General features: G+C 40.4%; 1 protein-coding gene across 1 annotated transcript in view; it reads left to right on the top strand.

Moving 5' to 3' along the window:
• The first annotated feature begins 1020 nt into the window (after positions 1-1020).
• Positions 1021-10140, top strand: part of bms1 (BMS1 ribosome biogenesis factor) — a 30063-nt gene continuing 20943 nt past the window's right edge. Inside the window, 7 exon segments of the mRNA XM_032502840.1 lie at positions 1021-1196; positions 3484-3664; positions 4887-5077; positions 5413-5492; positions 6161-6349; positions 6467-6609; positions 7708-7829. Coding sequence (XP_032358731.1) covers positions 3492-3664; positions 4887-5077; positions 5413-5492; positions 6161-6349; positions 6467-6609; positions 7708-7829 — 898 coding nt within the window. The 5' untranslated portion in view covers positions 1021-1196; positions 3484-3491.

Below are 10140 nucleotides of genomic sequence, written 5' to 3'. Positions count from 1 at the left end.
GGGTCGCTTTTCCCAAAGTTTTATTGATTTTTGGACATTTTTGTTGTTGTTGTTTGGTTTTTGAAGCTTTCTCCGACATTTGCTGTCACTTTTTGGCGTTTTCCCGAAGTTCTTTCTCACTTTTTACAATGTCTTTGCTGATTTTTCTTCTGCGGTTTTGTTGTTTTTTTCCCTACATTTACATTTCTGTCAGTTTTTTTCAGTGTTCTTAAATATTTTTTTTTCTTAAAATGAAATTAAAAAAACCACCCACATTCAATGAAAATAGTGAACTGATCAGTTACTGAGCTTCTGAGGAGCGCTGTATGGAACCATCCATGTTTTGTTTTTTTACAATTTGGTTGAAGGAAACCCATATTCCTGATTTAGAACCTTTTTGAAAAGGGGTGAAATATGACCCCGAGGACAACAGGAGGGTATACAATGTAATATGGCATCGTCTCTTCACTTTCTTTCACGTTCATTCAATAAAAAAAACATAACACTGCTGCCCTCTGCAGGTCTTGGTGTAAAATAGTTTTCTCTCCATCCAATGCAAAGGAGACAAATGACCTCTCAAAGAAGCCTGGATTATGAACAATACACAAAATATCCCAATTTTAACATATGAAAATTTGGACTTCAAATGACTGAGTTTGGAGTGAATAATCTGATTTGAATGGCAAAATCTTTCATACACAAATGTCGATTTCTTAAAACATCCCATGTCTTTAATGCCTTTCTAAATGATATTTTTCTGTATAAACAATCCCTGAAATGCTGCAAAACAAAAAAGCCATACTTCTTTCTCATGAATATTCATGAAAACGAATTGCTTAGTATCTACTGCTGAGTCTCTTTTCCTTTTATTTTTTTTGTCTTTTGTTTTTTTTTTTGGTAAAAATGTATCAATATTGTACTTCAATTCACGTTGTAGAATTGACTCAATGTGTTTGCAATGTGGCTTTTTGTACGTTTGATTTGAATCTTTATTTAAAAAAAAAAAAAAAACTCAAGCAAACCTGCAGACGGCGCCATTGCAAAGGCTTGTCTCGTGTGCCACACTGTGCGGAACCTCATAGGATTTTGTTTCCACTCGGTTGTACTGCAAAGTGACTCTTCCGTACACTTCCGGGTCGGACTTAAAAACACACACGTGAGAGAACTGAAGAAAGTCGCCTTGGACTGGAACCAGACTACAACAGGTTTATCTTCAGGTATTGTGTCTAAGAATTTAATTTTTTTTTTACCCCCTAAACATTTCACATATGTGTAGCTAGCTTATGTTTGCACAGGCAGATAAATTAACCGTTGTTAACATGTTAGCTTGCAGTTAGCTTGTTACCCTGATGGGTTTCTCACTCGTCACGTTTATTTTCTACTGTTTATGGTTAATAAACACGTTGAAATAATATCCAACTAATGTGTTCCTACTTGATAACAAGCTAGCTGATAGGGGTGGGACTCCTGAACGATATCATCACGATACGATATTATTGCAATATTCTGAGATATATTGCAATTATAACCTTGTTTTCCAACTTCTAATTTTGACTTTGTCAACATCTGTTTTATATTAAAAGAAACATTTCTCTGTTTGTTCATCTCACTTCAAATGTATTGCTGCAAAATGGGACAAACTGACCTACACATATATTAAAAGATCCATACTTGGCGCCTGTGTATCGATACAGTATTGTCACTGGAAAATATTGCGATACTATGCTGTATCGATTAATCCCCCCCCCCCCCCCACCCTTATTAGCTGAACTACATATGCCTGAATTATGGTGGTATTTTTTTTGTAAAGCTCAGTAATGGGAAGAGACACAATACTTGGACACTTTTAACACTTGTCTCGACACTGACACTATATGATAATTAATGGTAAATGTCTTTATTGTAGCCAAAGGTTTTTATTTTATTGTTTTTATTATTACTGTTGTTATTGTTATCTTTATACTGTCTTCCTCTTTTTCTCTCTATACTGTATCATTCTTGCTAAAACTGATGCTGGAAATTTCAATTTCCTTGCGGGAGTCATCCCAAAAGGATTAATTAAGAGAAGTCCAAGTTCAAAACAACTGTTGGGATGTAACTTTAACCAAGTTGATTTTTTCCATCATAAATGTGGAAGACTAAGACCGTCCTACCCTGATGAAACTAACTGAGGTACTATAATGAGGTTTAAAGCATCATATCCCTATCGCATTTATTATGGGTGGCGCTTCTTCCCAAATTTTGCAACTCCATCTTCAAATAAATAGGGTTTCTCCAAACACCTCCATCATTTCAGTGACTATCTCTTCACTGCAGATGACAACCAGAACCAAAAGTCACAGATTTAACCTGAATGTGACGATTTTTGCTGTGTTTTCCAATAAAAGACATTGCAATTTCACATCATTTTGGACCACTATTATTACCAGATCTGTGGTGTTGGAAAGTATTTTAGTCCTCTTGCTGTAATGGACTGAAAATAGAAGCCATGACATAACAGTCACACATCTTTAGAGGTTATGTCAGTAATTGTTTGGCTTTTGTCCTAGCTCAAAATCTAATAAATCTCCTTTCAATCACTGCAGACATTTTGTCAGCAGAAGAAGCAATTTTTCTCACGAGTAGTGCGTCATTTGATCAGCCGATCTGATTGGCCTTTATTTTCTTCTGATGACTCTTCCATGAAGACCATGTTTGTACAAGTATCTCTTTATAGTGGAATGGTGTAGCACAACTCCAGTGTCTGCCAGGTCTTTCTGGATAGATCGTGCAGTCAAATGTGGGTTTGGACTTGCTTTTCTCACACTTCTGCAAGCTGTTCTGTCTGATATTTTTCTTGGTCTTCCATATCTTGCTTTAACTTCCACTGTTCCTGATGACTGCCATTTCTTAATTACATTCCATTTTCTTGGCTTTTTTTATGCACAATATTACAAATTCTTACCTGGGTTGCCCAAACTTTTGAGCCTCAATGTAGGTGAGCAGTCAGCCACTGCTCTCCGTTAATGTCTCTACAGCAGAGATCTTCAACAGGGTGTCTGGGACCCCTAGGTGGTCCTCAGCTACTGCAGGGGGCCCTAGGGTAATGGTTTATCTCTCTCTTTCTCTCTCTCGTCCCTGCAGACTGTTGTTGTAACCGACTTGCGTGGGCAAATGCTCACATTCAGTGGCGTCTGGCACGTTGGAGAGGTGTTCTCCTCACGGATGAACCCTAACCACAACACCAGATACTGACTGGTTATTTTTAGTTAAAAAGAAATTATGGATTATTAGGACTGCTAGTTAAGATTAGAGGATGTTAAGTATACTGGTTTGTATCCATGTTATTTTTAGGGCCATATGGTTGAAAGAAACCCATTTTTTTGATAGAAAAAACTTTGGAAAACGGGTCATATTTGACCCTAGGAACACGCAAGGGTTAAGGGGTATTAAAAAACATCGAAGACCCCTGCTCTGCAGAATAAAAATGAAGATAAACTTAAATTAAATTTGTTTTTGCTTAAGTTGACAGGATGGACGGGAAAGTTAAGGAACAGAAGCGACATCAGCAGAAGCACAGCGGACCCAAGGCCGAGAGGAAGAAGCTCAAGAAGCAAGAAGGCTCCACAGAAGAGGATGGACGGAAACGCAATCCCAAGGCCTTCTCGGTTCAGTCGGCTGTACGCATGGCCAAGACGTTCCACAGGTCAGTCCCCATGGCTCCAGTGTCCGCAGCACCGCTGCGCCTCTGTCAGACAGATTTTCCAATAAATTGGACGATATATATTTAAAATAAAAAATCCAGAAACGCATAACAAAACGAAAACAGATTTCCCTAACGTTAGTTATTTGTGGTTATTTATGAGTTCTCACTAAAATTATATGATAATACAATAATATATATATTTTTAAATATTCATTCGTCAGAATCATTTATAATGACAAATAAATGATTCTAATAAATGAATATTCAAAAAATAAAATATTATTTGTTTTTGTTCAAAGGACTTTAAGTTTCATATCATAAGTTTGTATTTTTATACATTTTTTTATCAGAACTTTTATTTTGATATTCCTCTGTTCTGTTGTGACAGTAAAATGTGTTGTATTTATATAGCACATTTTTGAATTATTTTTTATTTTTGAATATTCATTTATCAGAATCATTTATTTGTCATTATAAATGATTCTGATGAATGAATATTTAAAAAAAAAAAATCTGCAATTATAAATGCCAATACCAATAGAGCTCTCAGGCTCTACTGAGCAATCAATTCAATTTGAATGCAATTTTGATTTTGGCTGCTGACCATCACAAAAAACAAAACATTTTAATTAAGAAAAAACATCAATTTGCACTTTACGTTTTTCAATTAAACTCCTTATTTTTCTTGCGTTTTTACTTTTTAATGTTTAATAAATGCAACATCTTTCCAATAGTCATTGAGTAATCGTGTTAACTAAGCGTGATTTTAATATTGACCAAAATAATTGTAATTATGATTCTTTTTTTTCCATCATCAATCAGCCCTACCCGTTTTTATTTTACAATGTTTTTATCAATTTTTTATTCCCAAATCACAACAACATTTCTCTCTTGACCTCTGCCGTAACTTAACTTAACAATCCGTAAACAAAAAAGCACGTTATATGACAGTATCACGGTAGCAGCTCCCCTATGTCTTATCTTTTACAAACTGGTCAAATGTCCCCCAGATTTTCTCATACTCCCCCAATTTGCCTCTCTGTATATATGTCAGTCTCTCCATGGACAAACATTGCGCCATATTTTTGATCCAAGCACCAGTTGTAGGTTCCTGTGAGACTGTAGTCCTTTTGCCTGTAGTATGTCAAAATCAATACAGTTACAATATTTTTTTGGGGTCTCATATTCAGAGCAGACTAATCTTTGTGTGTATTTTCTTTAGGTCCCAGGACATAAAGACAAAAAAACATCACATCCCCCATGTAGACCGGACTCCCCTGGAACCCCCTCCAATTGTGATTGTAGTAGTCGGGCCCCCCAAGGTGGGAAAAAGCACCCTGATCCGCTGCCTGATCAAAAACTTCACCCGTCAGAAGCTCGGGGACATATGTGGACCTGTAACCATCGTCTCTGGTAAGTTTGTCCACTGCTGTTTTCTAAAGTACACGGGTTAGATGTGGTCCACTTCCACCAAGCTCCGCTGTTAAGATATTTTAGCAAAAGTGTCCCCTATAGAGGATTTACAACTTCATAGATAACAGTTTTCCACAGAAAAGCATTGACATTCTTTGAGTAAACTGGCATTTGTGTTCATTTGCTTTAAATTCATGAATTCAGAAGCATCATGTTTTGATTCATTACTTGGCCTGATGATTTATGGCCATCTGTTCTCCAGTAGGCATTAAACCATAATGTTTTTCATCATTTTTCTGTCTGGTAGCTGACTTGTCGTTGTATACGTCCTGTAGGAAAGAAGCGCCGCCTCACTTTCATGGAGTGCAACAATGACATTAATACAATGATCGACCTCGCAAAAGTAGCTGACCTGGTGAGTTTCTCAATTTACATTAAAATAGGACATTTAATAAATGTATGAAACCACTGATATCAATGAGCTGTGCAGCAGTGTTGCTAAACACACCTGACTACAGGAGACATTAGCTCAGACTGCTAAGCTATCTGACTACAGGAGACATTAGCTCTGACTGCTAAGCTACCTGACTACTGGAGACATTAGCTCAGACTGCTAAGCTACCTGACTACAGGAGACATTAGCTCAGACTGCTAAACACACCTGACTACAGGAGACATTAGCTCAGACTGGCTGAGTTTGTATAGTTGTTGCGGTTCAAGTACGGATCACGTTCTCACCACAAACGAACCGCTCCAGAGTTGGATTGACAGTGTACAGAGACCACCTCTTCAGGCAGGTCTAGGTACGCTTGTTTGGTCCGCTTTTGGTGCGCACCATAGTTCAATTGCCTCGTTCTCACCTGCCCAAACAAACCGCAGCTGCGGTGCAAACCAACTCTAGATCAATTTTAACCGAACTAAAGGCTGTTGGTGTGAAAACGCCCTTAGTTGACTGATTTAATATACCATCATGGCACGATGTTATAAATCAACTGAATTACTTGATTTGAATAGACTTGAGGGCTGAATGAAGTATTAGTAACAAAATGAAGTTGAATTAAAACCACAGTTCTTTCTTCCTAGGTTTTGATGCTGATTGATGCCAGCTTTGGCTTCGAGATGGAGACATTTGAGTTCCTCAACATCTGTCAGGTGCACGGCTTCCCTCGCATCATGGGTGTGCTGACTCACCTGGATTCATTCAAGAACAACAAGACCCTTAGGAAGACCAAGAAAAACCTCAAGCACCGCTTCTGGACCGAGGTCTATCAGGTAAACACAACATCATCCCAATACTGACCGCTGCTCTGTACAGAATTGAAACCATAGCTCGTTTGTACTGGGACAGCATGACGTGCGATTTAAAGATGCTTTGTTTGAACCTGCCAGGGGGCCAAGCTGTTCTATCTGTCGGGTATGGTGTACGGTGAATATCAGATTCAAGAAGTGAAGAACCTCGGTCGCTTCATCTCAGTCATGAAGTTTCGTCCTCTGGTGTGGCAGACCTCCCACCCTTATGTGCTGGTTGACCGGTGAGTGAACTCGACGGCATGCTGCTGACCCGCATCATCCAAATGATCCTCTACAGTAGGCATAGGCTGGTATAAGATTCAGACGCTATGATAATTAGGGATTCACCGATCTGAGTTTTTCAGCCTGGGCTTTGTGTACCTGTTGATACCCAATGCCGATCTGATATCGTTGTTGAATTACTAATAAACTGAATTCCTTCCACCTTATACCCTACTTCTACCATGTGGCAGAGACTAAAGGCCCCAGACTTTCCTAACAACATAAAAGTAATATAGATGTAATGTATTGAATTGGCATAGTGCTTTTGGATGTGGTTTATTAAATTGGTAGTATTGTACTTTGCGGTACTACCACCAACGCTCAAAACATTTACTTTACAAACATTGCAAACAGTTGGTGTTGCAATCGTATAATATCTCCACACAGCCGACTCTTTGAACGCTCCATGTTGCTTAACGGTTAACTAAACTCTTCCAGCATGCTACACACGTGCTGCTGACGAAGGACTTAGGCTGTGCTGCAACGGGGGGGAAAACAAACACAAACACTGAATCGGCCCGTGGATCTGTTCATTTTTCCGATTCGTGATCCAGGTATTTTGTATCGGATAGGTACACCCCTAATGATAACCTTCAGCAAAAAAACTGCTCATACTGCCGGTAACCGGCCCCTGCCTACTCCACAGTAGCTTTCAGCCGATTTACAGTATTTGCTCTGTAAACTTTAGATGGGATGATTTTTATTTAAACCTTTTAATTGTACAGGTAATCTCATTTAGACACAAGGTTTGGAACAATACACAACATCAGTTACAGACAAACAGATTACAATAGTATACACAATATTTACTATGTATTACAATATTTAAACAAAAGTACTAGGTCGTCTTGAAACATTAAAGTAATTAAAATAAGAAAAAATATGGTCAAAAGTATTGTGTTGTATGATTTTCTTCATATCGGCCATCCCCAACATATCATTCCAAATCTTTCCCTATACTAAGCCCCAATTTGAGTACTTTATGTACAGCTTTCCAGCTTTTACTTTGTACTCACTCTATCATTGTTTTCTCAATTCTTCTTTCTGCATTCAAACAGCATGGAGGACTTAACTGACCCTGAGCGAGTGAGGACAGAGCCCAAGTGTGACCGGACAGTGTCACTCTACGGCTACCTGCGAGGGACACATTTGAAAAACAAAGGCCAGGTCCATATCCCAGGTACATTAGCATACTGCTGAATGCACAAACTGATGGCTGACTCATTATGAATGGGTCCAGCAGGCAATGTCTCACCCGCTATTACTCTACGAACTGAAATTAGTTGCATTCAATAACTCCTTGTGTTTTTTGCCGTGACGGCCGTGATAGCAGAGTTAAAGCGGAAACTGGGGGCTGTGTGGAGAGTAAGAGGAGAAATCCAATGGCGGTTTTCCACTGCATGGTATCTACTTGACTCGCCTCGGCTCTACTCGCCTTTTTTGGTTTTCCATTACGAAAAAAAGTCCCTGGGACCTGCTACCAGGTACTTTTTTTAGTACTACCTCACTCGAGGTTCCAAGCGAGCCGAGGCGATACCAAAAGGTGACGTGAAAACCTGCAGACCGCTGGTTGGTCGGATCACTACGTTGTTAGCAAACAAGAGTGCGAGTGTGTTTCCAGAACAAACGGGACATTTAAAACAAATCTAGCCGGACACCGACAGATTATCTACTCTCTGCACTATTCTCACTTTTCAACTGTTCGGGCTACTAGCGGCTTCATGTCGTTTCCAATATTGCACACTGTTACTTTAAAAAAACAAGACAATATACATAATAAAAGTTTTTATTTAGCTTTTCAAGTAGCACATCAAACCCTCCCGTACTTCCCGGTCTTCTTCCTCTGCACCCTGTGACAGTGTCCCCGCCGGCTCTGCTGTCCCAGATGCATCCCAGTCGTTGTCATAAGCCTCTCCGTGACTCTCATAAAGATTATACGAAGCCCGGCAGGTCAGAACCAGAGATCTCACCGGTCGGACATCGCCCACCAGACGGTCTGCGGCGGTGACTTTACAAAGCGTGAATGCTCTGAAACACAAACAGTACACAGCACACATGTTGGTGTGTAATCATGGTTGCTAAAGTTCATGTACTTTATATAGCGTATAGTAAATACTGACTGCGATGCTGAACACATGCAAATGTTAGCTAACGTTACCAGGAAACTTAACATACCCATTTGTGTCGGCGAACAACCGTCATGTCAACATCTGAACTCCGTCAGAATTCCCAAACTCCCGTTTTTTTAGCGGTGATTTTTGTTGCTTCCTTCAGCTTCTTTTGAAACGAAACATTTCTTCTGGCCGCGGCGAGTATGCGACGTGCTGTTGTGAGTCGCGCTGAAAATTCCGTCATCACGCGTTGCTATGGTGACCAGCCACGCTGAGGCTGTACTCAATATGGAAAACGGACGAAGAATGGGCCGAGCGAGCCGAGGCGAGCCGTTACCAGCAGTGGAAAAACGCCACAAGAGAAAATGGGTCATGTAACAAATTAAACCATATCGATATAAACAACATTGCTTTGTGTGTGGAGAGGCAGCGGATGCGAGGACATTAGGTGCAGGAAAAATGTTGCACCCTAAAACACCCCGAGCTAAATGACACAAACTAGCACCCTAGAGCCCTGTGAGCTAACAGACACGAATTAGCACCCTAGAGCCCTGTGAGCTAACAGACACTAACTAGCACCCTAGAGCTCTGTTAGCTAACAGACACTAACTAGCAACCTAGAGCCCTGTGAGCTAACAGACACTAACTAGCACCCTAGGACCTTGTGAGCTAACAGACACTAACTAGCACCCTAGAGCCCTGTGAGCTAACAGACTAACTAGCACCCTAGAGCCCTGTGAGCTAACAGACACTAACTAGCACCCTAGGGCCCTGTGAGCTAACAGACACGAATTAGCACCCTAGAGCCCTGTGAGCTAACAGACACTAACTAGCACCCTAGAGCCCTGTGAGCTAACGGACACAAACTAGCACCCTAGAGCCCTGTGAGCTAACAGACACGAATTAGCACCCTAGAGCCCTGTGAGCTAACAGACACTAACTAGCACCCTAGAGCTCTGTTAGCTAACAGACACTAACTAGCAACCTAGAGCCCTGTGAGCTAACAGACACTAACTAGCACCCTAGGACCTTGTGAGCTAACAGAAACTAACTAGCACCCTAGAGCCCTGTGAGCTAACAGACTAACTAGCACCCTAGAGCCCTGTGAGCTAACAGACACTAACTAGCACCCTAGGGCCCTGTGAGCTAACAGACACTAACTAGCACCCTAGCGTCCTGTGAGCTAACAGACACTAACTAGCACTGCTCCCTGCTGTTGTCTGAAAAACAGAATAGACGGGACAAAATGTTGCGTTTTACTGGTAAACTGGTAAACCTTGTAACCGACTGCTATCTGTTGAATTTTCGTCACGTTACTTTGTCCTCTGTGACTGTCTAAGTCTTGAAACTAAGCTGCGCGGTGGAGGGAACAACTCTGAC

Source organism: Etheostoma spectabile, chromosome 21 (assembly GCF_008692095.1).
Source record: "Etheostoma spectabile isolate EspeVRDwgs_2016 chromosome 21, UIUC_Espe_1.0, whole genome shotgun sequence".
Lineage (NCBI taxonomy): Eukaryota > Metazoa > Chordata > Actinopteri > Perciformes > Percidae > Etheostoma > Etheostoma spectabile.
The sequence above is the reverse complement of the archived record's forward strand: the minus strand, read 5'-3'. Positions and strand labels throughout refer to the sequence as shown.